Source organism: Aspergillus multicolor (assembly GCF_047715735.1).
Source record: "Aspergillus multicolor strain CBS 133.54 unplaced genomic scaffold BDW74scaffold_3, whole genome shotgun sequence".
Classification (NCBI taxonomy): Eukaryota; Fungi; Ascomycota; class Eurotiomycetes; order Eurotiales; family Aspergillaceae; genus Aspergillus; species Aspergillus multicolor.
The window spans coordinates 1,969,110-1,995,585 of NW_027395954.1; the positions used below are offsets into that span (position 1 = coordinate 1,969,110).

The 26,476-nt window shown below is 51.6% G+C and overlaps 5 protein-coding genes across 5 annotated transcripts; all 5 read right to left on the minus strand.

Moving 5' to 3' along the window:
* Positions 1–368: 368 nt before the first annotated feature.
* ino80 (chromatin-remodeling ATPase INO80) lies at positions 369–6,278 on the minus strand. Its single transcript, XM_073733816.1, has 4 exons — positions 5,313–6,278; positions 4,717–5,229; positions 893–4,667; positions 369–832 (listed from the first exon to the last, which is right to left on the minus strand). Exons 1-4 carry the CDS (start codon positions 5,832–5,834, stop codon positions 627–629), a joined length of 5,016 nt encoding a protein of 1,671 aa, XP_073588187.1. The 5' UTR covers positions 5,835–6,278; the 3' UTR covers positions 369–626.
* A 1,333-nt stretch (positions 6,279–7,611) lies between these two features.
* Positions 7,612–9,141, minus strand: BDW74DRAFT_81443 (zinc-dependent alcohol dehydrogenase). The gene is made up of 3 exons (XM_073733815.1): positions 8,312–9,141; positions 7,895–8,249; positions 7,612–7,820 (listed from the first exon to the last, which is right to left on the minus strand). The coding sequence occupies exons 1-3, from the start codon at positions 8,966–8,968 to the stop codon at positions 7,774–7,776; spliced, it is 1,059 nt and encodes a 352-aa protein (XP_073588188.1). The 5' UTR covers positions 8,969–9,141; the 3' UTR covers positions 7,612–7,773.
* Positions 9,142–9,886: 745 nt separating this feature from the next.
* BDW74DRAFT_187572 (putative GABA permease) lies at positions 9,887–12,150 on the minus strand (the record flags this gene model as incomplete). The annotated part of the gene is made up of 8 exons (XM_073731510.1): positions 9,887–10,261; positions 10,322–10,706; positions 10,779–10,865; positions 10,917–11,449; positions 11,497–11,644; positions 11,705–11,751; positions 11,852–12,001; positions 12,069–12,150. 8 exons carry the CDS (start codon positions 12,148–12,150, stop codon positions 10,074–10,076), a joined length of 1,620 nt encoding a protein of 539 aa, XP_073588189.1. The 3' UTR covers positions 9,887–10,073.
* A 651-nt stretch (positions 12,151–12,801) lies between these two features.
* BDW74DRAFT_165906 (uncharacterized protein) lies at positions 12,802–17,861 on the minus strand (the record flags this gene model as incomplete). The annotated part of the gene is made up of 8 exons (XM_073726479.1): positions 12,802–14,018; positions 14,070–14,726; positions 14,794–14,946; positions 15,044–15,075; positions 15,878–17,105; positions 17,159–17,480; positions 17,541–17,580; positions 17,671–17,861. The coding sequence occupies 8 exons, from the start codon at positions 17,859–17,861 to the stop codon at positions 12,802–12,804; spliced, it is 3,840 nt and encodes a 1,279-aa protein (XP_073588190.1).
* Positions 17,862–18,297: 436 nt separating this feature from the next.
* On the minus strand, positions 18,298–21,921 carry steA (sexual development transcription factor SteA). Its single transcript, XM_073723388.1, has 6 exons — positions 21,431–21,921; positions 21,182–21,314; positions 21,029–21,128; positions 19,446–20,972; positions 19,248–19,331; positions 18,298–19,193 (listed from the first exon to the last, which is right to left on the minus strand). The coding sequence occupies exons 2-6, from the start codon at positions 21,303–21,305 to the stop codon at positions 18,950–18,952; spliced, it is 2,079 nt and encodes a 692-aa protein (XP_073588191.1). The 5' UTR covers positions 21,306–21,314; positions 21,431–21,921; the 3' UTR covers positions 18,298–18,949.
* Positions 21,922–26,476: the final 4,555 nt, after the last annotated feature.

Consider the following 26,476-nt stretch of genomic DNA (forward strand, 5'->3'; position numbering starts at 1 on the left):
TCAAGAGACAACGCCGAACTTTGCCCGCACTCGCCCTGAAGCATGCCCTTGGGAAGATTTGTTTACAGGTTGAAAGTATAAGAGCGTTAAGTATGTCATGTATTGTATAAAGTGCCATGCTCGTGGAAGCCAGTACGGACCATGGCCCGCCGGCCGCGGCTAATGCTTGTGTGGAACAAATCCCGGGTCGCCGCCCGTGATACTCAGGCCACCTGCGAGGTCGGTGATTGTACTCGGTAACTGGAGGTATGAGTGGCGCTCTCGAGTCAGCTGTGTGTTCACTATGCAGAAAGTACTCCCTATAGTTGCGAAATTATAAGTACACGCGAGCTCTCAAGGTGTATGCATGTGTACGAACAACATGTCTAATACCTGTCACGTCCAACTGACATCATGCTGAGTTCCACTCTTCTTGGGAACTGCACATCAAATCGCCATCTTTGTCTTTGACATATGATAGTGTTAATACAGACCAAATATAGGTTGCCCCAGGAAGAAGGTAAAGGAAATTATGATAGTGAAACAAGACCGAAGAAATGGCGCAGTAGGGAAGGAAAGCCGAGTGGACCAGAAGAACAAACGCCGTCATGCATCAATAAGAACAGAAAATCAACAACTCGTCAGTTTTAACTACCCAAGCCCCCGTCGCCGTCTATAAGACGTAGTCGTTCTTTGGTGGTCTTCGCTCGTTTGGCCGTTCCCTTCCCCCCTCGGCCACGTCCTCGTTTGGGAATAGGTGTGCCGGCCGAGGGTGTTCCAATGTTTTCTGCCGTTGATACAGGGGTCGCAGCTCCTGATGGTTTGGCGCTAGCATCATCGAAGTTTCCTTCGCCTATGAGGGAGGGGTTAGGACTGCGCTGGTTTGCTGTTGCTTGGATTGTCCGACACATACCTTCGTGATACATATCATCCAATGTAACATCCCTCTTTCTCTTCTGGGCATTCTTCTTGCCGCCCTTACCAGCACCAAAAGTTTCACCTCGCTCGAGAGCTTCCCGTTCCTTCTGTTCGATGAGCTCCGCTTGTTCGTCATCAGCAAGCCACATGGCAATGTCCTTGGTCTTGCTATCACGGTTGCGTGTGTTAAAGTCAACACCGCCGGCTGCACCACCTGAAATGACGACTCGTTGCACCTCCTCTTTCTGCAAGGCCCGCTTACGAATGCGCTCCTCGATAGTGGAACGAGTGATGAGTCGGTACACGGTGACCTGTCTGGTTTGACCAAGACGATGGGCTCGGTCCATGGCTTGCGAGTCGATCGTCGGGTTCCAGTCAGAGTCGTAGAAGATGACAGTGTCGGCGGCAGTCAAGTTGATACCCAGACCACCAGCGCGTGTCGACAGAAGGAACACGAAGATATCGGGGCGTTGTTGGAAGTCAGCCACTGTGTCTCGACGATCCTCCAGTTTCGTGCTTCCATCCAAGCGACAATACTTGTAGTTGCGGTAGGTCAGGTACTCCTCCATGAGGTCGATCATACGCGTCATCTGGAAGTAAAGGAGCACACGGTGGCCTCCTGCCTTCAGCTCACGGAGGAGTTCATCTAACTTAGCGAGCTTGCCAGAATCTGTAACGAATCGTCGCATCGAAGGAACCTCGATGTGGGTGTAGCGACCCTTGGTTGAAAGCGGCTCAGGCAACATCGGAGAAAGAGAGTAAGGTGCAGGGTCCAGCTGCTGCTCGATAATCTGCTCTTCCATGGCTTTGGTAGGAGTGCCGAACAAGGCATGCTGAACAGGAATGTTGAATAAAGCATTCTCCGTCTCGATAGGGGCGTCTTGGCCTGAGGACACAAGAGTGATCGGGGGTGCCGATGCAGCAGGCCCAGCACAAGGTTCGATGACGTTGATCCCCTCTTGTTCATAGACTGACTGAGAGACAGTCATGAGTTGACGCATGTAGCCTTCCTCTGCGATATCGTATACGGCTTGACGGTCGTTACGTTCGGCGATGTTGAACAGAGTGTGAGGCATTGTTGCAGACAAAGATTCATCTTCATCATAAACGACGTTGAGACGGGACAACCTGTTCGCCCGCCCGCGGCGACGGACTGCACGTTCGAAGGAACCTTGATGGGAGTACTCAAACGCCTCTCCAGCCGACGTATCCACAAATCGCAAGAAGGAAAATGCACCGTCATCCTCCACACTCTGCTTGATATTTTCCGGTGTAAAAATGTTCATCATGTGCGATAGATACTTGGCACAGAAACCGGCCTTAGAGTTATTGGGCCCTGGCATATCAACGCGGCCGTCAGGCTTGCAGAGTAGTCGTGGCACTGGGAACTCGATCAAGTTGCGCGTCGAGTAGGCGACGTCGACGCTGTGACCCTCTCTCACAAAAGATGCGGTCTCTGCAAAATGTGCGAGAGAGAAAGGTGACTTGGTTTCAGCCCGTTCAAACAGATCGGGATGGTTGCAAACCTTACGGAATTGCATAACCAAATTCATTAGCGTTGTGCTGTCCGTTTCGTCACCGACAGCAGCCTTCTCGATGAGATCCATGATGCTGACGCGATTTCGTAGGTTGGCGTACAGCGCACGCTGACGGTACGTAAGATCACAGAAGACGTCCTTTTCGACCTTGTCACCAAGCTCCTGTTGGACATGCTTCTTGACACGACGTAACATGAAAGGCTTCAAGATCATATGTAGACGCCTGAGCTGGTCCTCGTTGAGCTTCGTATTACTTTGTGCGTGAGACTCAATGTCTTTAGAGAACCATTCGCTGAACTCGTCGTGGGAATCAAAAAGCGTGGGCATGATGAAATGGAGAAGAGCCCACAACTCCTGCATGTTATTTTGGATAGGAGTACCTGTCAGAAGAAGACGGTTACGACAGTGGAAACCAAGGAGACTCTTCCAACGCGAACTCTGGGATGATTTGATAGCCTGGGCCTCATCAAGAATCATATACTGCCACTTGACCTTCTGGAAATATTGCGAATCAAGAACCACAAGTTGGTAGGATGTCACAAGCACGTGGAACTCCGACTCCTTAGTATAGGTAATGTGCTTGCGGTCCCAGAACTTGCGGAGAATTTTGCGGTCTTTCGAATTACCCCAGTAAGGCAGAACCTTGATATTAGGAACGAATTTGGTGATTTCTTGCTGCCAGTTATGAAGGGTTGATGCTGGTGCAATGACCAGGAAGGGACCCCAGATGTTATGGACTTCGGCGAGATAAGCCATAACTGAGATGGATTGGATCGTTTTACCGAGACCCATCTCGTCTGCCAGAATACCGTTAATACCCTGCTCGTACAGATTGACGAGCCAGTTCAGGCCCTTCAACTGGTATTCCTTTAGTTTAGCCGTGAGCATGGTTGGCTGCGAGATCTCGATGTCGCCCAGACTCGTGGGGTTCTGGAAGTTCAGTTCGCTATCATCCATCGTGTCCATGGTGCTCTTATTAGGGTCATCAAAGGCACGCGCCCTCTCTTGAGCTTGTTGGACCGCGTTTTGAGCATTGGCCATGGCAGCCTGTCGAAGGGCGGTGTCGTCCTCCGCATCGAAGTCAAGGTCCTCGAAATTGGTGACCTTCGCACCTACGGCAGGGGTCAAATCCATGGCATCGGTACCCTCCACGCCTGCGTCCCCAGGCTCCCCGTCTGCTCCTGGAATCTTGCGACCGATGAAGTGAGAGTACAACTCGGTCTGAGAGATGAGGAAGTTGAGCTTGCGCTTCTGGCGATTAGCCTCGCGCTCTGCCTCTGCCCTCTTCGCTGACTCAAGTTCTTGCTTCTCTGCGAGACGGCGCAGGTCACGTTCCTCGCGCTCGTTCCGTTTCCAGAACGACATCATTTCACGCATCGTTCGCTTGGCGCGTGCCTGAGTATCCTTCATGCTCTTATTAGTACGCTCCTGCCACTTGCGAGACTGCTTGCTGGCTAGTTGGGCCGTCTTGCGCAGATTCTCTTGGCGAGTGCTCAGAGAGTTGACTTTGGTGCGGTAGACCTTGGGGATATCTTTACGAGCGATATCCCTCCAGATCTGCTCATAGATCTGGTTGTAGCCCTTCGACTCATAAGTAGACATTGGAATGGGCGTGGCTTCTTTGGAGCGACCGCCCTTGGCGTCCTTTTTGAGGGCTTCCTTTCGTGGGTCCTCCCTTGGGGCAAGAGGCAAAGGCTCGTCGTTTTCCAGAGCAGCATAGGCAGCCTCGGCGGCGTCCTTTTCGGCTTGCTTCTGCTCCTTTGACTTTTTGGGTCGTGTGACAGGACCGCCGCGTCCGGACTTGCGCCTTGACGGAGAGCTTCGGCCGATGTGGAAGGAACTGGTGGTACCCCCTTCAAGGTTAGGTGCCAACGGAGTGATCTCGCCAATCTCTTCTGGTGAAGTAACACCTTCCAAGGCCCGTTTCGTAGTCTTGATCTTCCTCTGGGCACGTTCCGCTTCGCGTAGAAACTTAGCTTTTTCAGCAGAGTCTTGGGTCTCGTTTGCCTTGAGCTCTGCTTCAAGCTTTTTCTGCATTTCCAGCCGCACGGTATTCTCTCGTCGGCGTTTGCGCTGCATGTCTTTCTTGCGCTCTTTCTCATCCTGTACTTCCTTTGCTTGAACTTCAGCGATGACGGAAGCTTCGTTTGCATACCGAAATCGCTCCGTACCCGCGTGGGCTTGTCTCGCGAATGTTTTGGTGAGTGTGTATAGATAATTGTTGCGGCGGCGCTAAGGTCAAGTTAGACAGTGTTGATTCTATAACGTGAATAGAACATACCTTGCGCCTAAAGCCCTCAGTACGTTCGACATCTAGGGCGCGCCTCTTCCCTTTAAGGCCATACCGGTCCTTTTCTTGCTCAAAGCCAGGAGATTCCACATCACTTTTGTCCGCATTATCAATCTCGACCATGTATTTGTTGACCAATTCCGATTCCTTTTCAGACATAATTCGGCGAGGAGGCCGGATGATCTTTGGAGGCTCCGAGACACCGTTCGCCGAGATGTCGTTAATTTTCAGATCCTTCTCGGTTGTGCGTCGACGCCTGTCTGTGCTAGGTTTCTTTTCTAATCTTGAAGACGAAGCTGGTGGAACTGGCTCAAGATCTCTTACTCTGGGGTTAAAAGCGACCGGTGGAGGAGGACTCAGGCTTGTAGCATTGACTGATGGTGCAGCTGAATGGATCGACCCTAATCCAGGTGGAGGAGACTGTCTTTTAGGAGGAGCTTGTTCTTCGGTGGGTCCTGAGAGGATGCTAGCAAACGACATTGGGTCCGCGGCGCGAGCAGGTTTCTGTTAATAGAGGAGGTTTGTTAGTGTTGATATGAGGAAGATGGGGACTCTGAGCTGAATAAGTGATGGACAAAATAACGTACAGCTTCCCTCGGGGGTGTAGCCGCTCTCGGCTCCCGCATCATAGAGTAGGGGGGAACTCCATGGCTCATTGAGAATGGTGCCTCCGGCTCTTTCTTAGGCGACACCACATGAGCATGACTATCCGGCCGGCTAGAGGGATGGGCGTGGGACGGGGTAGAGGGCCCGTATGGAGATGCGCCACTACCGGGCAGCAGGGAGCCAGAGTAAGGTCGGGGGAGGTATTGCGGAGTCCCTGCAGCTGAATGTGCCTGGTACTGCGGCGACGGATCGGATGGATGTGGCGGCTGGGGTGCACCGCCGTTCAATGGTGGTAGAGACCCTGGCATGGGCGAAGGCGCATGTGAATAGTGAGGGCTCCGCGCGAGGTTCGGTTGCGGGAAGGCAGGGGGTGTCTGGGGCGGATGTTGCTGATACTGCTCATTGTTCGGGTAGAAATGACGCGGTTTATTCGACGGCGAGTAGACAGCGTAACGAGACTGCTGAGTCGGAGACTGGGGGTGATATGGCGGAGCCCCGGTCATGGTGGTAGCCGCGTGTGTCCGAAACGCGGCGGCGAGTGTTCGAAGACAGCGACTGCCGTTGCCGATGGAAAGGAAACAATTGGGATGGAAGTCAGTTGTTCATGTGTTTGCCCAGGATAGCTAGCCGACGGGCGCCCACGCGCAGGAAGGCAGGGAGTCCAGTCAGTCCCGTCAAGGGAGCGATCACGCGTCTGGTAGTCGTCAGCGTCGAGCTATCTGCTTGTAAGTATAGGCGCGCGATGATGAGAAATGCGGACGTCGAGGTGGGTGTGGAAGGGTTCGAGAATTAGGATGAACGCATTATTGTCATGGGCGGATGAAGGGAGTGGAGGATGGGGACGAAGCACGCGAAGAAAATGAATGAGATGGCAGGAGTTCGCCTTACCGGGTTTGCCAGGAATCTTCTTTGGGAGGGTCTGGCTCTAGTGTCTCCTCGTCTCGTGTGGTGAACCAGCGAATCGTCGCGGGTCAGCCGTGATCGGAGAACAGAACGTTCAAGCTGAGGCCATCCGCCTCTCGTATTGTACACTGACAGGGCGAAGATAGGACGAGAGGGGGCGATGAGACGGAAAGGTGAATGGGGAAAAGTTGGCGTTGGGAGGTGAGTCTGGTGATGAGTGACTGCACGGTATTGTAGGAGAGAGAGGTAGAGGTGAAGAGAGGAGGGGATGGATGAGCTGGATGTTGGAGAAGAGCTGATGCTGGCGAGGAGGCCCAGTGGTTCGTCCTCGTGCTGCTGGGATCGAGAACTGCGCTGCCCCTTTGCCTAACCCGACTTTTCTTCCTCTTCGCTCGTCGGCTTCAACTTGCTCGGCGATCCAATCCCCGTATTTGTATTTCACGTATTGCTCTCTTCTACAGAGCAAACACTGCTGGTTTGCAACCCGCCTATGCTGTCAGTGCAGTCAACAGCTCTATCTGCAGGTCGACTTTTAAACTGCAGTATTCCCGCGCTTTCTCCTTTGGTGTCTTACTGCCAATCTCTGACTTACTCATCCAGCTAGCAGACACCGGAGCGGGCGAAAACCTATACAGCGGCTGATCGCCCTTTCTCCGCGTCATTGGCCGGGACGTAAGATACGTTACAAGATCTACTAGCATCGCCAAATATTACATCGCCAAATTCCAAGACTTCGCAACCCCAGGCCACTGAGACCAGTCACCTAACATGATACGATTATGTGCAATGGCGGCTTGGAACACGCGACTGCAGGTCGAGGTTGCTGTTTGCTGCATCGGAGCCAAATTCCAGCAGACCGAAGCTGCCTGAGGGCCAGGAAGCAAGAGGCGTGGAGATAAGAAGATTCAATACAATTTGAGCCGACGAGCACGGCTGCTTGGCAGTTCAGGCTAGTACGCATCCAGATCTCTTTGGTCTCAAGTCGAAACCCAACGCTGCGGCATACGCTACTTCCACTCTGTGAAGATGAGACATCGCCGGTATGTCAATTGCTGCTGGTCGGTCTCAGGATTCGGGAACCGCAAAACATCACCCGGGAACAGCGTGGAGTTCCGAGAAGGCGCAGCGCATCCTGCATGGACGCGAGGGCCAAGCGCCTCTTAAGCTCAGAATAGATGAGATGCATGCCAGCATTGTACTCCTCAATACGGAGTAAGCCCCCACGTATCTTTGTTTGAGGTCAGATCCCTAGGCACTGACAAGCAGTACGGACTGACCTTGGTTCTGCGGATCTTTTTTGTGTCCAACACTGATACTACTCTGTGCCTGCCTTACCGTACCCCAGATGCAATACTACAGCGGCACTAAGTTGTACAAAAAATTGACATAAAAGCTCACTAGGATTGACCTGCTCCTGATCTCATCCGTCTCCCTGAGAGATTGGTCTTCTTCAGCTTGCTCATTCATTCATAACATTCATGTGCATTACGCTCATCAAATCAGAAAGGTATCTCTCATCTCATGCTGCTGTCCTGCCTTTCACTCCGGGATCTCCAAAACATAACGCCCCGCAATCTTACCCTGCTCTACATTCCAACAATCGTCAGCATCAAGACCACCATCCAAAAAGAAAAAAGACGCAGATGAAAAAGGAGCTTACCCATCAACTCAAAGATCTGGGGCAGATCCTTCAACGGCGCTTTCTTAAATGGCGCCTTAATAAGGCCTCTAGCGAAGAAGTCTAACGCTTCGACGCCGTCCTGGCGGTTTCCGACATAACTGCCCTTGATGTTGATCATACGAACAACTGTGGTGAACACGGGTGCCTTGAGGAAAGCATTGGCCGGCAAGCCGATTGCGACGACGGAGCCGTGAGAGCGTACGTACTCGGTTGCTTGTTGGAAGGGCTTTTCGGCGACAGCGAGGAGGATGACGGCGTGCGCTCCCAGGCCTCCGGGAGTAGCAGCTTTAACGTCAGCAACGACGTCGGCAGATTTGCTGAAGTCAATGTACGCCTGTTGATATCATCAGTCTTGCTTCTCCAATAAATTGCTTTTGCATAGGTAGGGTAAGTTACCTCAGCTCCCAATCGCTCGCACATGGCTTTCTTTTCGTCTCCGCTGTCAATGGCGATTATGCGTAGCCCCATGGCCTTTGCGTACTGTTGCGCCAAAGAGCCCAAACCGCCTCCAGCACCGACGATAGCGACAGTCTGTCCGGGTCGAGCACCGGACTCTTTCAATCCCTTGTAGACAGTGATTCCAGCGCAGAGGATCGGAGCCGCCGCGTCCAGAGGTACATTGTCCGGGATCTTGGAAGCCAATGCAGCCTTGCCGATAGCGTACTGCTGGAATGTGCCATCGACAGTGTATCCGGACAGCGAGGCGTGCGGGCAGAGAGGCTCGTCCGACTGCATGCACATTTCGCAGGAGAGACAAGAGCCATTAAGCCATTTAATGCCAGCTTTGTCACCAATCTTGAACTCTTCATCGTCGACCAAATCGCCCTTGGCAACGACGATACCGGCGCCCTCGTGGCCGCCTACCAGGGGCATCTTTGATGTCAGAGGCCAGTCACCGTTCATGGCATGAAGATCCGTGTGGCAGACGCCGGAGTAGTGCATCTTGACCAGGATCTCATCCGGACCCGGCTTCGGGACGGGAATCTGTTTGTAAACCGGGGGCGTGCCAGTCTTTTCGACCACTTGGGCCCACTGGACTTCGGGGATGGACATGGCTAAGTGAGGTTCTGTAAAATGAGATTGAAGAGATTTGAGTAGATGAGAGAAGATAAGTTGTGATTGTGAGAATTAGAAAGTCAGTATAAACTTCCAGCATCTGTGAGAGCTACTTATGCCATTTTATAACACAAAGAAACTGAGGGGTGCAGCAATACAGTAGTCTCAAGATCCTGTCCGTAACAACACCGATATGGCTCCACCCCAAGAGACACTGACGCAGCCGATGAGGGGGTTAACTGATCTCGCGCAGCACTGTTGCCCGATAGACCTCCTTTCAACCGGTAATTATTAGAGCGGGCGCAGAGCGTTCAGCAACCGATTGGCAGCCGGATTGACCTGGCATGGCGAATGGGGGCGCGAACCGAGTGAACGTCATCCTGGAGAGCTTGACAGGCCCGGGCCAGAACTGCATAGGCGAAGACGTAGATAGACTAGATGCGGAATTGCGGAACCGATGCAACTTGGAACTGGGTGAGATGACGGCGAGACGCGGGTTCGGCGAAGGCCTAAGGTTTGGATCAGACCATACCCGGGCGCGATATCTTAATATCAGGCATGGAGTGGCGATACGGCTTCCTTTATAGCACGATCCCTCGGGGTCCCCAGAGATAATGGCGTGACAGCTTCGATCTCAGTAGGTAGTAGTGCCCGGAGTGCCGTCACTGTAGGAAACACACTGCGGAGAATCCAAGTGGGCTGCGGGGGAGAGCCCGTCGAGTGGGACCATCCGGCTACCCCCGCTTGGAGATCGACTGTACAACTGAACTACGTGGATGGATTATCTCAGTGCACATATTGAAAGCTCCGGCAATTCGCTTATGCCTTATGGCTTGGCTGCTGGATCACGCGCATGGTGCCATCCGTCAACCGGGAAGTTACCTCACTCAATCGGACCCTGTTCCGCGTGATATAATATCATAATATCTACTAATGTTAAAACCAATCATGAACCTTACCCTGCATACCACGAGATGCACCCAAGCATCCCATCTAGTATGCCGTAATAGCAGGTGCCCATAGCCGAAGGCAACGCAACCGTCCCAAGCCACCGGTACCATCGTATGACCCCAGTCACTGACAGCTCAGCTCAATCATGTACTCACCTTCTCTCCGATCTCAAATCTTTACCCTCAAAGTTCGTCTCAGAAGGTGCAGAAGATGGCGGCGAGGAAGCATTCACTGTCATCTGAGGACCTTTATACGTCTTGCGCGCATACAGCAGATAATACAGCAAAGCGCCACCCCAGAGCGCTCCGTTGATAACGACTGTATAGTTCATATCGTCCGCTAAGAACAGTAGTCAGCAAAACCGCGCTCAAAGTCTACTAGGGGCATCGGATAGCATACGAGTCGGATTGGGCCCCAGGGTTGGGAACATGCTGAGCAAAATGGCGAACGCCAAATAGACAATCGCCGTAACTGCGATCGGCTTGCTAAACCTCCCGGTATAGAACACACCAGGATGGAACCGCTCCTGGCCCCAGACCAGCCGGCACAGAATGGGCATCAGCCAAGCCAAATCGTTCCCGGCAACTGCGAGTGAGAAGAGGGCGCTGCTAGCCGCGGCGTTAATGAGGCAAAGAAGGCCGATTATTATGGCTGCTGCGACAACACCCCAAATCATCCGAACGGGCTGATAGCGGATGCGCTTGCTAACATGGCGGAAGTAGGAGGAAAAGGGAAGGGCACCGTCTCGGGAAAAGGCCCAACTTTGGCGGGAGGCGGCCACAACCTGGTATACTGGTTAGTGGGTTCACCCTGCGAAACTAACATTGGATTAAGGGCGGAATGAAGAGGGAGATACCAAGCTTAGCCCCATAAAGAATTGGACTGCTGCTACGACAGCCATGAAACCGAGGGCACCGGGCTTTCCCAAGCAATCATAGTATATCTTCGGAAATGGTTCAGTACGACAGCTACTACACGGTAAGGTATTACTTACTTGAGCCATCGGCTGGCCGAAGGTCGTTCCCATCACAGCATCCAAGTCCGTATTAATGACCGCCGCAATCACGGCCAGGGAAAGGAACCCCAAGATACCACATAGCCCGCTAGACCACAATATTCCTAACGGAACAGCACGCGCAGCATTTGTGGCCTCCTCACTCATATGAACGCAAGAGTCAAATGCTCCGATTGTCCAGATAGGCGAGAGCCAGGCAAGCATAAACGCCCATCCGCTCGGCCAGGTTGTTGAGTTTTCCAATTTTCCGAAGACATAGGACCCCGAGTTGATTTTTCCGCCGTTGACTGACTTACCGATGGGTAGTGCGAGTGCGGTAGCTATAACAAGACCAACATTGGTCACAATGCATACCGACTGGATCTTAGGCATGATCCTCGCGAAGAAAGTGGCGATGAGGCCATGAACAACCACGCAGCCCACGTACGTCCCGTATACGACCGGCCGCGAGGCAGACCAGTTACCATCTCGCGCGATGGATACAATGGCAAGCAGCATGGTCGCAAAACCGTCTATCTCGTCAGCCGGGGGTCAGTCATTAGTATATGCCAACACTCACAATCAATGGAACAGACGCCCCCAATAAGCCCGAGGGTGTTGCTATACCCAACAACGAAACTTAGAGGATTCTTCCACTTCTCGCCGCTGAAGTAGTGTGTCCAAAAATAGAGGCCGCCAGCGGTTGGCATTGCGGATGCTAGATCGGCCTTGAATGGGTGTTTATACGTCAGCCCTATCTTAAATGGAAAGTGTGGAAGTTAAAATACCATTGCCAATCCCACTATGAAGATAAACACACTCGCAGCCAACCATCCTGTACCTCGAGTCAGACCTCATAACGAGCGGACACGATTCATTGGGCAACTCACCCTATTCAAGTCAGCCAACAGCCTCGTCAGAGAAGAAGCGGTAACCTACCCAGACCATTCCCACCGGGCCAGCAGGTATAGAGAACGAAAGTGTGGACGCGATGGACGGCAGCAGGCCCATGATACTGAAAGCAATAGCAAATACCTGGACGGTCGAGTAGTGCCGCCGCAACTCCTGCTTGTAACCCAAGGTTGCTATGAACTCGCAATCAGCCGACGAGACTCGCTTCCTTTGCGATGAATTGGATATGTATAAACGTACCGAGCAATTGCGTATCACCTCGCTCAACGGCGGGCTCATCGCTCGCCTGAGCGGGCCTCTCAGTCTTCTCGAAGTCCGCCATGTTCGTTTGAATTCCTCAGGGTGCGAGAGCCAGAATCAATCCGAGGTGAAGACGGGAAGAAAGCATCACGGAAGTGAGGGGTGAAGAGCTTAAATGAGATAAGGCTAACATGAGCATGACGCATGTCGGCACGAATCCAGCGTGACCCTACCTGGCCAGCAAGGGACGCGCGGATCGACGTTCGACATCTCTCCGTAAGTGGGATAAGATAATATGGAGTAGATGGACAAGACTATTGTTCTTATCGGTGATAGGGAATGCAGTGGCCAATCTAGACCTGCAGCTTGATGATAAGAAGCAGTAGCGTCGGCTAGTCCGAAGGTCTAATGGATTGGGCTGGGGAGTTCAGAAACTCGGGCAAGGAGATTTCGTATGAAGCGCGCGTGGAAATTGCTTAAGCAGGGAACCCCTGCTTATCGAGAAGGATTATTTCCAACCCTGCTTGAACGCAATGTTATCTGTACTCTACTGTACTAGTATACATACCATTACAATCTAACCTACTACCGCCATAGTCTGATAGCGACAGGTCCAAATGCGCAGGGAACCCAATCCAAAATACAGAGCTACCATTAGCCCAACAAGCAAGGCAATGCCAATAACAAGCAAGAAATAAAATCGGGATTCATAAGTATACATAAGGGCCGAAATCTAAACAGCGCCAGGCCCCTTGTGGTTCGACTGGTCCAGCAGAAGACGGGGCTTGATATAATCTTCATCCAGCTGGCGGAACCAGGCGACGTGATCTCCTGAGGGTCCGCCAGAGAATAGGTCTCGGATAGCCTCCCGTGCGCTTCTCCCCGCTTCGCGCCGGGACGGAGACGCGCCATCCGGTGGGGTCTGCGATGAGGCCGGGTGCTGTGGAGGCTGAGACGGTGATCGGCGCATTCGCGTCGGAGCAGCAGGCGGCAGGTCATCGTCTGACTGCATATCGTCGATGTCGAGTTCAAAGGCATCCGGGTGGTCGTGGTCCAGTGCCCGGCGCTTTCCAGAGGACTTCAACCCGAACTCGTCCTCGCTGCCGTCCTCGCTGCCGCTTCGGCTTCCAGGGCGGTTACCAAGCAGGGTAGCAGTTGTTGAACGATCGCGCGGAGTCTGGGTGTCCTTTGGGCCAAAGGCGTCTGAGTACATTCTTGAGTGACCTACTCCAGGGCGCGACGATGAGGGCGGGCTAGGGCGGCGGTTATTGCCACTCGAATAACTATTGTTTCGATCGATGTCTCTCCGCGACACTCCGTCAAGCGGGATGTTGTCTAGACGGCGAGGAGTGTATCCCAGCCCAGTGTCAGAGCGTTTATAATAGGTGCCTCCGTTGGACACTTCGGTATCAAACTCGTCGTCAGACTCAAGTTCTTCAACAACGCCTGTCCGAATTCCAAGAATCTCAAGCATGCGCGCCGTTGTTCCTCCGAAGATGATGACAGTAATCACCACAACGACAAGGACAGTGGCACGTAGAGCCGGTCCATTCGCACCCTTCAGACCTGCCGCCAGTGCTACCCCGACAGCGCCACGAAGACCAGCCCAGAATAGCATTGCTTGGTATGCGAATGGCAGCTCATCAGCCACTTCCACTCCCCGTCGACGTGCCCTATACCGAATAAACCAGTTGATGGCTCTCGACAGGGGGAACACCGCAAGATATCGGGCAAGGCAGATACCGACGACGGCGACCAGAATGAAAAGAGGCTTGAACTGCACATCCCTTTGGACAAGGAGGTCGAGGCCCAGGTAAATGAAGATAAAATTCTCGGACAATTGTGCCATGACTTGGAATAGATACTTGGTCGTCAATTGCGTTCGGCGGGACATGTTGTAGTAGGCATAATGCTTCAATGTGATACCGCAGAACAAGAGCGACACAATTCCTAGGGCCATGAGTTTTCAAACATCAAGCAATTGGGACTTCGCTCACTAACCTGACAGCAGAACACCGTTGGAGAAGAAGTAGCTCGCGTAAGCTATGAGCACAATCAAACAACTCTCAATCTTGGGTTGACGACGGACGTGGGTGTATTTCAATCCAAGGGCCGTCATGATGCCTACAATCACGCCTACCAGCATACTGCCGAAGAAGACCAACAGGAACAGCCCGATAGCCTCGAACAGATTGAGGATGGATAGAGAACCCGCATCACTTTCCGCATACTTCTGCGCCGTCTCGAACAGGACAATCGCAATGGCATCGTTCAATATCGACTCGCCAAAGATGACGGTGTAGAGCTTCGGTTCGACCTTGTAGAGGTTGAATATGGCCAGGATCGTCACCGGGTCAGTCGCAGAAAGCGTAGCACCGACAGAGATCGCCTCGACAAAGCTGATACTGAACCCATCCAACGGAATCCTTGTCCAAGCAAACAAAACCAGCCCAAGTACAAGAGCCGAGATAAAGGTTCCCGCGAACGCAAACGTGAGGATTGTCCCGATATTCCGGAAGAAGTTCGCTTGGTGTAGTTCGTAGCCGGAGGCTAGGATAATCGGAGGAAGGAGTAGATTGAAGAAGAACTGGTAGTCGAAGGCGACGAAGTTCGTAATGGGCGAATCAGTCAGTCGAATAATCAGCCCGACGAACATACCTAGCTGCCGATGAGCTCCTATTGCTTCCGGTATGAAGTCTAGCGACACAAGACGAGATATACATACCCCCAAATATAGACAGGACTGTTTCGTGTACCGCCTCTATCTTCCGCTGCTGCAGGATGTAACTCGTGAACAGAGCGAGCATCAGCAGGGTAATCATAATAAAGAGCGCCCAGGAGCTGAAAAACTCCTTGGTGCCGGCTTCCGGTGCATCTCCTGTAATAAATTGTATCAGACCCGGCCATAAGTACTAGTATATCCTCGGTGCGAAAGTTGCGAGATGCAAAGGGCGAGAGGGGCTCGAGGCGCGTACCATCATCGGGATCGGTATCATAATCCGCAGCTCTCCCTACCAAACATGGAAGCGTTAACATCAGACTCATCAGGAAGCTTAAGAGAGTAGTAAAGATCATAAGGGAATCATGCGCAAAGTAGGAAGGGTCACATACGAAGGAGCGAATGAAGAGCGTCGCCCATCAGTTGGCCAGCCATTTTGTTGAAGTCGTTGTAACCACCACGGCGATGACGCTACTCAGCGGTTTACTCCAGCGGCGATTTTCTGACACCAGTACGATGCGCACATAATAATCCGCAAAAACAGAGACAATGAAGAGAATCTGAACAAACAAGGGTTCAAGGATGAAGGGCGAGTTGGAGTCTGGAGTTTGGACAGGACAAGTTTCGTCTTAGTCGGGGAATCCCGCCCCAACTCTGCTTGTCCACAGCCACGACGCGCAAAGGCCGCGCGAGCTTCATCTTATCGCTCCGCTAAGCGCCGGCTCCCTATTCATCTATTATTGTTTCCTAATAGGGTTCCATATTCTAGGCCTCGTTCCGCTACTATTTGGGACTGAGATCAGGACCTGGTACCGATGGTAGGGCTGAGGCGGCTCCCTTTGTTGACCTTGGTGGAACTCGTTCCGTCCTTATCAGCCGGAAGTACATATATAGTCTGAGACATGACTACAGAACGCCAGGCCCTAAGCCAAACGCCAGGCCACACATATGAGCCGCGGTTTAATGCTAATATTGTAGCTATATCTATTTCTTCCTCGTCGTTCCCTCCGAAAGTCGGCTGGTCAACCAAGCCGCCAGCAGTGCAGCACAACCACCAAACCGCAGAACCCATCCCACACTGTCGTCGTACGGCTCTCCCCGTGGTTTCTGAAATGCTTTGAAGATGGCACTGCATATCAGGCTCGATAAAACCTGCGGTGACGACACGGCTACATTATGAAGCCCAAGGACTATTCCCGCTTGTGCAAGGTCTTCATCTTCGCCTTCCGTTGCTTTGGGGGACCTCGAGGAGCCAGTCTCTCCTTCGTTCTCATTCGCACTACGAGCGAGGTGAGCTGATGTCTGCTCATCAAACGTCGCCATTTCTGACCTGCAGCGTCGAACTCGGCGTTCTTCTTGCAGAGTTGCCACCTCAGCAGAGATCAAAGCAAATGGCGCCCACAGGGTCAAGGCCCATGATATGCCGATTAGACTGACTACTATTGTTGCAGCAGTAACCGAGCTGATGAAGAATGTGCTGAACATACACAGGGCGAAGAGTATCTGCGAAAGAAACCAACTCCGACGCAGGGTGAGACCAGGAATCTGCAGCTTCGACAACCACGCCTTGCGCTTTGCTGAACGCCGTGCTTTACCGCGAGAGACCTCCGGGTGGAGTTCCGAAACCAGCCCTACTTCAATATCCGTGCTGGATTGCCTTTCCACTCTGAGACAAGGCTCTGCCTCATGTCGAATGCCCGTCTCACTGACGTCGTCACTGATAACGGGTTTGTATGTCGGGACCACGAAAAGGGGAAGGGTTATGTTGGCAACAAAAGAGACCAGTGCATATATAAGAAGGGCCAGTGTTCCAACCCTTGTCGCCTTCTCCCACGCCTTGTCGATATCAGAGTCTGAAAGATCTGAGTGTTTGTCGAAAATGGGATTGACGTAGAGCTGGCCGATGTACGTCGTTGCGTAGAAGAGAAATGGAAACCATGCTATCCACGCAGCAATTTGCACTTCGCAGACCTTGGTAGCTTGAGGCGGCAGATGTTTGATCGATTTAAAGACTTGCTTGAAAAAGCCGGTGACACCCATACTTCCTGATGGTGGTGGCCCGTCTAAACGGGGGTCACGTTCCTGGATACATGAGCAACTTATCAATAGAGTCACGACTAGCGAAATTGAAGCCAAGGCGCACAGTATCTGAAAGCGCGTATGTCCTAGGAATGGGAATAACTTTGGTAGGTTGATATATCCGAGAATATACCCAATGATATTCCCTACACCGGTCATTCGGCTGGCCCAAGCATTGGCAGACTCCTGCTGATGCGCCGGGGCATTATCCACAATGAAGCACCGGATGCCAGCTTGGACTATATGTCGTTAGCCTGCAGTTCTATTAAACAGTGGGAGCAGACCTGCTTACCAGTATTTATCGCAAAATCTAAGCACCACATGATCATGGTGGCCACGACAATGACAGTTATCTTCGCACCCTCCGACTTCGAGTCTCCGCCAAAGACCGCGAAGATCCCGCCCACGGCCTCTTTGACCCAAGCAAGCGCAAGAAGAGTTGCAATCGTCACTGCGCCTCCAACTACCATGAAGGGCTTCCTTTTACCCCATGATACACGGCAGTTGTCACTTCGAATCCCAATGTATGGCTGCACCAAGGTCCCAGTAATCGGACCTGCAATCCAAACAAAGGCAAGAAGAGCTTTGCTCATCCCCAGTGACAGAAGGTAGGGCTACATGCAAAGCCGGGTCAGCAGCCATCGCATTTTGACGACATCAAGCATCGCACTTACCGAGCCGCTCGATAGCTCGACTGACCACACAACCTGAAGCCTAGAGCATCTAATCAGTTATGGCTATTACGGATGGTGTAGTAGAGCCAGGGGTAACAGGTCACTCAAGCAAAACCTAGAAAGTACGTACCCGCCGATACTCAGAGTCAAGAGGAACAGATGCCAGCTACTCTTCGTCTCAGGCCGCTCAGGAGAATGTTCTGTTCCAGTGATGCTTCCAGAGCCGTTCACAAATGTAATCGAGTCCACGTCAGCATCGTCTGAAGTTCGTGCTCCCACCAAAGGGGAAGTCTCGTCGGCAGCTCGGTCAATCGCCGCCATTCTAGACGTAAAATCTATTCAACTGGAATTCGAACAAGAAAATAAACAGCCAGGTCCAGCGACCATATACCAAAGGTCGTGATCGGAAGTCGCGCGGTAATACATCCAACCGGGATCCGGGATACCCTTGGTCTAATGGAAACGTGTGCGTAGGAGCTATTTAGAGCAATGTATATTTAGTGAGCATAGATGTGGGTGGGAATATGCATCTTTCGTTGTTTATAGAAGGACAAGTCGCGCCAGATATCAGGCGCAATTCTCGATAAGCTGAGCAGGCAAGGCACCGGACAGCAATAATGGCGCTGATTGAAGGAATCCCAGCGATGATGTCGTGTGACAGGGCGTCAGTCACGTGTATGACGTTTGCTCCAGAGCACAGCCAGCATGACCCGACCCTACCCTACCAATCTACGGCATAGGAATCCAGAGAACGACATGAAATAAAATACACGCATATCTATTGACTTGGTTTGTTACTATGTACGTATACGACCGGATCCATCCCACCTTTCACACATAAAAACTTCGTAAATCGGAAAATGTCTATCAATCGGAAATAGAAGGCAGTTTCAGCGAGAAGCCCCAGGCTCCTCTAGCTCAGAGGAGTCATACGACAACCTCATGTTGCCGCTAGGCTGAATCTTTGCTTGTCAAAGCTTGCGTGTCGTGGTATCTTCCACAGTTGATTCCCCCTTGTCCTCAAAGCATATCAACCTGAGACTTCCAAGAAACCCTTGACAAAGGAAATGGGAGACAAAAGGAGGTAACAAACAAACAATACACAAATAGCACAAAAAGCAAGCGTAGGTACTATGAGTCAGGCCTATGCACGGATGCCGCAACCCAAATACAGACTGCATAAAGCATACACCGAGTCTGGACGGAAACAACAAACTGAAGCAAAAAGGCATGGACGCCAAGGGCAGACCACAAAAGCTGCCCGATCATCGAGGGTATGTTGAAGACGTAACACCAAAAGGACATAACCCCTCAAGAAAAGCCGCAAAACATTAGGTACCGTATAGTTTGAACATAGCCATATTAGAACATTGAAAAATGCAGCCACAATAAGTAAAATCGCAACCCCGCTAGATGTGTTGTTGTAGGAGTTGGGGCGCGATCATGTGAGATCCCATCATTGCACCCATTGTGGGTTGGAGAGCGATGGATGATGGCATGGTCGTCATTCCGTGAACACCGGGCACGGCGTGGACAGACTCAGATGGTGTCTCGTCCTCGTCCTGAGAATCAGACTCGTTGTCGTCGTTTTCCAGGTCATCCTCGTGGACTATCGGGTGACCGTCCTGCTGAGCCTCGTGGATGCGGCGGTGTCTAATATATATGGTAAGGAAGACAATATTGAAACAGAAGGCGGTGGGGACTTACTGAGCTAGGTTATCAGACCTAGAAAATGCCTTGTTGCAATAAGGGCAAGGGTATGGTCGCTCTTGGGTGTGAGTCCTCACATGCCTAGAAGTTAAGAGTCAGCGGGCGGCTAGGGAAATAACAACAGATAGAACCCGGATGGGGTTGTGGCCAGTAAAAACCGAGAAAATTGCAAAGTAGCAGTGGGGTGCAATTCACCGTTTGAGGTGTTCTAATCTCTTGAAAAGTCGGCCACAGGAAGGAATCGGGCACGAATGAGATTTTTGTGGGTAAGGGCCAAGTTCCATCATGGTTGCACTTCGGGCGCGGCGAACGGGTCCAGTTGCATAGCGGTCGCCCTTGTGTCCGATGCTGTTGTGGACAGATGTTTCCATGGTTCCGTTTGTGGGGAGAGCTGACAGATCATCGGCTTGCGCAAGGGGCATGGAGCTCTGCTCGCGGTGTTCATCCACATTGGAAAGAGGTGTGCCATTTCGCGACATTTCCTGCATCAAGTTCTTTTGAGGTAGAACTGCAGCACTGTAAGCCCCAGCAAGGGAGCGGTGCAGCGACTCATGGCGCGCATCATCCGTCTCGCCTGGAGCAACAGAACTAGAAACAGAGCGTCGCAGATCACTCGGCCTATGAGCCGCATACGAGAGAGCAGGGGCAGGCGAGTGGGTGCCAGTAGTCACAGGGTGGGCGGCACTAGGTGGGATGGAGGATCGACGCCGACGTTGTTTGTAAGTGGGCGACCCTTCGAGGACAGAGTAAACATTGGAGTGGAAAGTCCTTGCCGGTGTAGGGAAATGCGCGCTTGCGAGGTTAGATGGCGGAAGATGCATCATAGGGTTGAAACCCGCCCCGGTAGACATTTCGGGAATAGCGGTGTACAAGCCCGTGTCTTCGTTGGCAATATAAGCAGGCTCTTGCCCCATGTGAGAAGTGTGTTGGGGGGGTGTAACAGGTTCAAACGATAAGCCGCGGTTGCTGTAATCCTCATACTGCGACGAGACAAATGACGGCGCCGGCGAGTATTCGACAAAGGTCGGCATGGAAGAGTGGCGCTGGTGGATGCGAGCAATGGGCATTCCGTTGCGATCGTACTGGATGGTACCATAATCCGCCTCACGTTTAATGAGATTCTGAGTTAGAGGGTTGGGCATCGGAATCGATGTGTACATCTGGTGATTGGCCGATTCGTCCGTGAGAAGGGGGATCGACGGCGGAGCCATCTGGGGAGCCATCTGAGGAGGAGGCATTGCGTCAACGGTCCGAACGACTGGGGATGCAGATTGGCCATATGTCGTACTTGCGTGTGCAGCAAACGATGATGAATTCGCTTGTTGTGCCTTTGTGAGTTGCTCGTACAGCGACTGAGACGAATCAAACTCAAAAGACAGAGCAGGCTCGCTAACTGCGACGGTGGTGGCTTCCTGGCCCATCTTCTCCCTCTTCAAATCACGCTCCAATGCATCGAGAAATAGCCGGTCGTGAGGCACGCTGTACCAGTAAAAGACCTTCTGCTTCTTCTGAGTACGAATGCAGTTGTTCTTGTACAGGAAATCGAGAAATGGGCTTTTCGGTTCTTCGAGCGTCGCATCTGTCCCAGCCTTCAGGTTTCGCAGGTCGGAAAAGATACCCTCCTCGAACTTCTTTGAGTTTTTGACAGGACGTCCAAAGGCTTGGAATCTGAAAGCAAGGCAGCGAACGATGTCTGTTCCTGAGATGTGGAAAAGATTGCTCCTAGAGACGAATGGTTAGTAGGACACGAAGAAACTGCGTTTAGCAGGTACACTAACCAAAGTACACAAGAGATGTAATCACCAGTCGGGAGAAGAAATCTTCGGATGAGCTGGTCTGGCTGCCAGTCTACTGGCGCCGAAAGAAGGAAGTATTTCACTTGATCACAGTTAGTCGGCAGATGGCGAGAGCGGTGCTGAAATCTCTCTTACAATTATCGACTTGTTGAAGTGCAACTTGAGCATCATGAGGCAGGCTCTGTTGCGCTTCGTTTGAAAGCATGAAGGTCTCTGGCTTCTGAGGGGGCGCCATCGGGGCGCCGTGTTGGGGGTACATGCTCGCGACCTAAAACAAGAGAAGCGTAAGAGCAAGTTACGACCATGAGTCGATCAACCGTCCCAGCGCAACAAACAATAGCAGCTCGCGACGGGTAGACCGAATAACACCAGGACAAAACATACGTCGTAATAGGTACTTCGTCTCAAGTCGTCAATAGTAATAGGTTCACGAAAGACAGTTGAATATTAGGCAAAACGAGGAAACGTTTTATACGGCGATGAGATGTTGTATAAGAAACAGCGATCGCTGGAGGTGGAGGGAATTCAGAGGGCTATATTCAATCACAATAATCCCGAGGAACCAGCCTCCTGCAGAAGATGTATTGTTAGAGAGACGGTAATAGCTGCGACCACAAAAAGCTGCGACACGACAGAAGATAGATAAAAGAAGGGGTAGAGAATGAACTGGGCCAGCCCGTTTCCAATTCTCTTTGAAGAGCTCGCACGGCGAATTTGAATTGAAACGAAGGGATGAGAAGGAGAACGGATGGCGGCAAGTCGCAAGTCGCGATGGGATGCCGGGAAAGAGGAGGGGAAGAGAGGAGAGAGAGAAGAGACGGATTGAGGAAGACTTGCTTTTGAGTGTTGAGAGAGAGAGAGATGCCGAGGGGGACGAGAGGAATAATAACAAGCCTTGTTATTATTATTTGGGACTAGAACCAGGCTAATTATATGCGGAAGTAAAAATAAAATAAATAAAGAATGATTTTATGAATATAATATTCTCAACCAGCCAGTCGTGATGATTGCTGAGGGGTCCGAACCAAAGAATAGTTGAAGCCACGGGGACGATGGATCGCATCTTCTTCAGGCTCGCTTTCTCTCTGACTAGACTACTACTGGCTCAGGTGATGCCAGATGGGCCATGGCCGCTGCAGAGGCTGGGCTATTGAAGGCACACAGCGCGCAAGGAAAAGCGGAGACGGCTAGGGAGTAACGTAGGGACCAATACAGGCCAATACAGGCCCCATTCATAATAACCGGGAATAGAAGGCACTTGATGTAAGATACTTGATATGGTGCTGTCACGTACTATGCCTCTGTCGGCAACTGAAGTCATTCCGATTTGAAGAATACCGAGCAGATCTGTTGACTTAGCAGGCTATCATACTACTGAATCACTGTCGGATTCTCCTCCTCGTTGGGTTAGAATGACTCCAGCATGCTCCGGAGCATGGGGAAGCCACACGGAGATGGTGGCCTTTCGAGTCTTCGAGTCCTCAAGTCATGAAAGGGGCACTATACACTATACATAGCTTAACAGACTCTGGCTATTTCCAGGGTCAAAAGCACCAATTTCAAGGGCATGTAGGTAGTCGAAAATGAGGAAACAGATGACAATGCCACAATCACAGATCGTGCGGAGATTAGGTGCCCTTCTGGAAGGCTTGAGAATTCGACACAATGACAATCATTTGACCGTTGCGCCGTAGAGAGAGCTACGCCGGATCGACAGCACATTTTACTGCTTCAAGCACTTTCTCAAGCGGCGGGCCCACTATGCCTGGTACGTAGAGCACTCACTGCTCAGTACTTGCTCCCAACAAGTAGTAGTAGTAAATATGCTGAACCTCGAGGGCGAGGGCGGTTGCTCCTTCGATCAGGGTCGGAGCTGGGGACCCTCTTCTGATTATTTGTCAAAGCAGATACATATGATACTCCAGTCAGAGCACAGTCAATAATGGGGGGTTTAGGTACCTGCCAGCCAGTACGCAGCGGCTACACTGCAAGTCACGGTCAAGTTAGACTGAGTGCCAAGAAATCGAGGGCGAGTCAGGAGTCGAGCTCTGGTGGAGCCAAACATGCCAAGGAAGCGCAAACATTATTAAACTGGCGCCGGAAACAATCGTGAGGTATTTGCCCCTTGTTTCAGCATCGTGTTGAGCGCTTACCTTTGCCCAATGAGTGCTTATGCTTCTTCGTGGTGGCCCCTGTCCTTCAAGGCCCTGTCCATGGACCATATCCACCGACGATGGGTCCGCGCATTCGGTCATTTGATCCTGCGAAATCCTCCGATACGCGATATCCACGTCTTCCCTTCTCTTACTCGATTTAGCATGAACACTGTCGTGTATCCTGTGAACAGCATCTCAAAGTACCGCCGTGAAAGCCAACAAGCATTGAGGCCGAGATCTGGGCCAGAACTAAACCAGGCCTGCTCTGGAGAGCCGTTGCACGAACGGCTGCTTGCTCGGTGCGAGAGTAAGAGCTTGGGAACTCTTACGGGCGGTCAAATTCAAAAGTACATAGTATGCTTGCCCTCACCATGGAGCCGATGATTGATTCGAGCTGTCTTCGTGCTTGAGAAGACTAAAAATAGAAGCAACGTACAATATCACTACCACCACTTTGATCACAGCTTGCAACCACCATGATGTTTACGGTTGTTAACCTGTTACACACATCGAATCCGGCATAGCCCGACAGTTGAATCACATTATTACAGGACTGGACCCTTCAAGATTCCCTCCAGACCATGCGCAGATGTGACCGATCTGAACTCCTGGGGGACAGGTCATCTCCAGCTCCGGAGTATGATCTTCATACCCGGTATCAGGTCCTGAAGACGTTAAGCTTTGATAGTTGTGATTGTCCGTCCGTACATGTGAAGCCGTTTTCTCAACGGCGGCCGTTCTTCTAGTGGTAACCGGAACGTTGCAGTATGATGATAGCTGTGGAATTTGTCAATTCCTTCAAGTACGCAGTCTTTACTGAGTACGAAGAGCAAGAATTGATCCATCATCCATTCTGCATGCAGCTTGACGCTTTGCGGCGGCTAATCAGGGATCTCCAGCATGGTCTTCGACTCTTCGCAGACGGCGCATGCTCACGGTGGGGAATAAAGCCCCTTTTCACTTATTTGCAGATGGCAGGACTCGTAGGACTGTCGAGCAAAGTCAAAAGAGTCAGGCCATCTTGAACTCTAGCTTGTTGGATCTTCAACCTGATTCGAGTCGTCCGGATCGACAGACCATCGTCATCTGTCGTCGGAGCCGATAGCCCTGCTCGACGTTAGTACTTCCTAGATTAGCCCTAGAGAGGTCATCTTAGTCTCCGTATCCAGGACGGAGTCCACGGACACGGTCCACGTAGCCTCTAGGAAAGTAGGAATGGATTCGGGAGTGGAAACGATGAGGGTCGAGAGTCGAGACTCGAAAGTAAAGAGGAAAGCGAAGAGCGGGCGCCGGGATCCGAGCATTTCGTAACGGAGAACAAATCTTGGAACCATAGCATCAATTCTCCGAGGATTTACCCAGCCAATTATTGAAAAGCCCAGGATACCCGCTATTGCTTGTCTTCAGTGCCTTCAGCTGCAGCTTGTCCTCGTACACGCAAATGGTGCTCGCGACTGGAAAGCGACGCGGCACCTACTACTATCTACTCTTTACCATGTGGCTTTGTTTACTTTCAGGGGCAGGTTGTCAGGTACAAACCTACCGAGTCGCGTAGTCTGCTATCTGACTCGCTATCGCTAGGTACGCGGAATATGTTTTCATTTTAACGCCCTATGCAAGCTCGGTGGGGAATATTTGGAATCTTGCAGCTCGAAACGATTGGCCGTGCACGAGACTTGGTTTGATCGCCCTGCCTGAAACCATCTAGAACGTCCCAACGAAGTCCTAGGGACGACATCATATCCACCTTATACGGCCACTCTTACTAACAATAGAAGATGACATGTGCACCTCAAAGATTTCCACCGGTGCCAGCCTCCTCTTTTCCGATACCACGGTCCTCGACTTTGCCGAGTTTCTGCGCTCTCGGACATGGAGTCCTGGGACAACCACAACACGTTCAGTAACGAGTGGATACTAGATATACGGAGTACATACAACGGCGGCAACTACTGCACTTCATGTGTGCATGAGCCATGGGAACATTGGAACGTGTGGGGTAACTCTGAAGGGACATTACCGATCAGACTGTAAAATGTCAATCCTGCGACAGAGAAGCCTTCATGAAGACTATAACATGGCGCTTCTTGAGTCCGTATAAAACTCTACGCGTCTCCCGGGATTCAATTCCCTCGGATTTTCGTGCAGATTTTCCCCGCAATTTCGTCTTTTTCGATCTATCCAGAACCTGAGCTACAGTACTCTCCAGTGCGACTTGACTATCTAGTCTAATCCGTCTCTCAAGGGAATTCATATCCCGACTATCCACCGTTCCAAAAGTCTCCTGGCAGATGAGCTTCTCGGAATACACGAATATATCGATGCGATGGCGCGTCTTCTGGCCGAACACATCCGAGCTGTTAACGGAACACCCTCGGCCAAGATGCCTGGAAAGCGCAACTCTGCCCAGAGCTCACCAACCTTGCTCGCTAGACTATTATTAGAATGCCTTCTCCAATATGTACTTCGTACAATCATGCTAGTGTGGAGTACCAAAAAACCCGCTCCAAGAATTTCCGAGTCGACCCCTTCCCTTGAAAGCATCGTGGGCAAATGTCAAGCGATACGAGACTCATAGTGGCTATAGCGCAGACCATCTATGATATCTTCATACTTGCTTCGTATGCAAGCGCCAGTCCAGGTATCCGGGTCTCGAAGTCAAAAAAGCTGCAGTTAACCATGGCCGTATGCATTCAACACCAACGGCGCCGCCTGTCAATCCTTCTGACAGGCCATTTTGCACTTTGCTACGGAATAATGCAGGATTCGTCGTGCTGATCCACGATTGCCTACTCCACTTGCGTTTGGGACTTGAAGAGCAGACTCTGACCGTCACCTAGAGATGCGGACGGCTACCGGTGGCATCATCTATACACTTGTGGTGGGTGACTAGCAAAACCTGAAACGGCAGCTAAATCCTCAGTCATCCTCATTCGATACGTGCAAGGCTCGGTTGGAGCTTTGACTCTGGAAAGCCGCTTTGGATTGCTGAACCGTCTACCTATGACGAAGAATAATCTCATGGTTGTGATAACAAAATGTCATTGTGCCTAATGACTTCAGAATCCCAGGGTAGCCACGTCTTTCCCGCTGGCGATGTCATGGACGGGGCTATATGGTTATCAAACTATGGGTAGCTAAGGGTGCTTGGATTCTAGAACGGGAAATCCGCTCCACGTTCCTGACTCGATTGACCTGATGGCTTTGTGCAACAGATCTATACACAGTCTATTTGAAGGATCACCTAGAATCCGGAAACGAGCTGTCTTGTCAT

Coding starts and splice junctions, on each gene's coding strand:
- ino80 (XM_073733816.1), bottom strand. CDS start 5,834: ATGACCGGGGCTCCGCCATATCACCCCCAGTCTCCGACTCAGCAGTCT. Junction 5,230..5,312: donor CTACACCCCCGAGGGAAGCT/GTACGTTATTTT, acceptor CTCTATTAACAG/AAACCTGCTCGCGCCGCGGA. Junction 833..892: donor GGATGATATGTATCACGAAG/GTATGTGTCGGA, acceptor CCTCCCTCATAG/GCGAAGGAAACTTCGATGAT.
- BDW74DRAFT_81443 (XM_073733815.1), bottom strand. CDS start 8,968: ATGTCCATCCCCGAAGTCCAGTGGGCCCAAGTGGTCGAAAAGACTGGC. Junction 8,250..8,311: donor GCGAGCGATTGGGAGCTGAG/GTAACTTACCCT, acceptor TGATATCAACAG/GCGTACATTGACTTCAGCAA. Junction 7,821..7,894: donor CCAGATCTTTGAGTTGATGG/GTAAGCTCCTTT, acceptor GTTGGAATGTAG/AGCAGGGTAAGATTGCGGGG.
- steA (XM_073723388.1), bottom strand. CDS start 21,305: ATGTACCCCCAACACGGCGCCCCGATGGCGCCCCCTCAGAAGCCAGAG. Junction 21,129..21,181: donor ACTTCAACAAGTCGATAATT/GTAAGAGAGATT, acceptor ACTGTGATCAAG/TGAAATACTTCCTTCTTTCG. Junction 20,973..21,028: donor TACATCTCTTGTGTACTTTG/GTTAGTGTACCT, acceptor ATTCGTCTCTAG/GAGCAATCTTTTCCACATCT.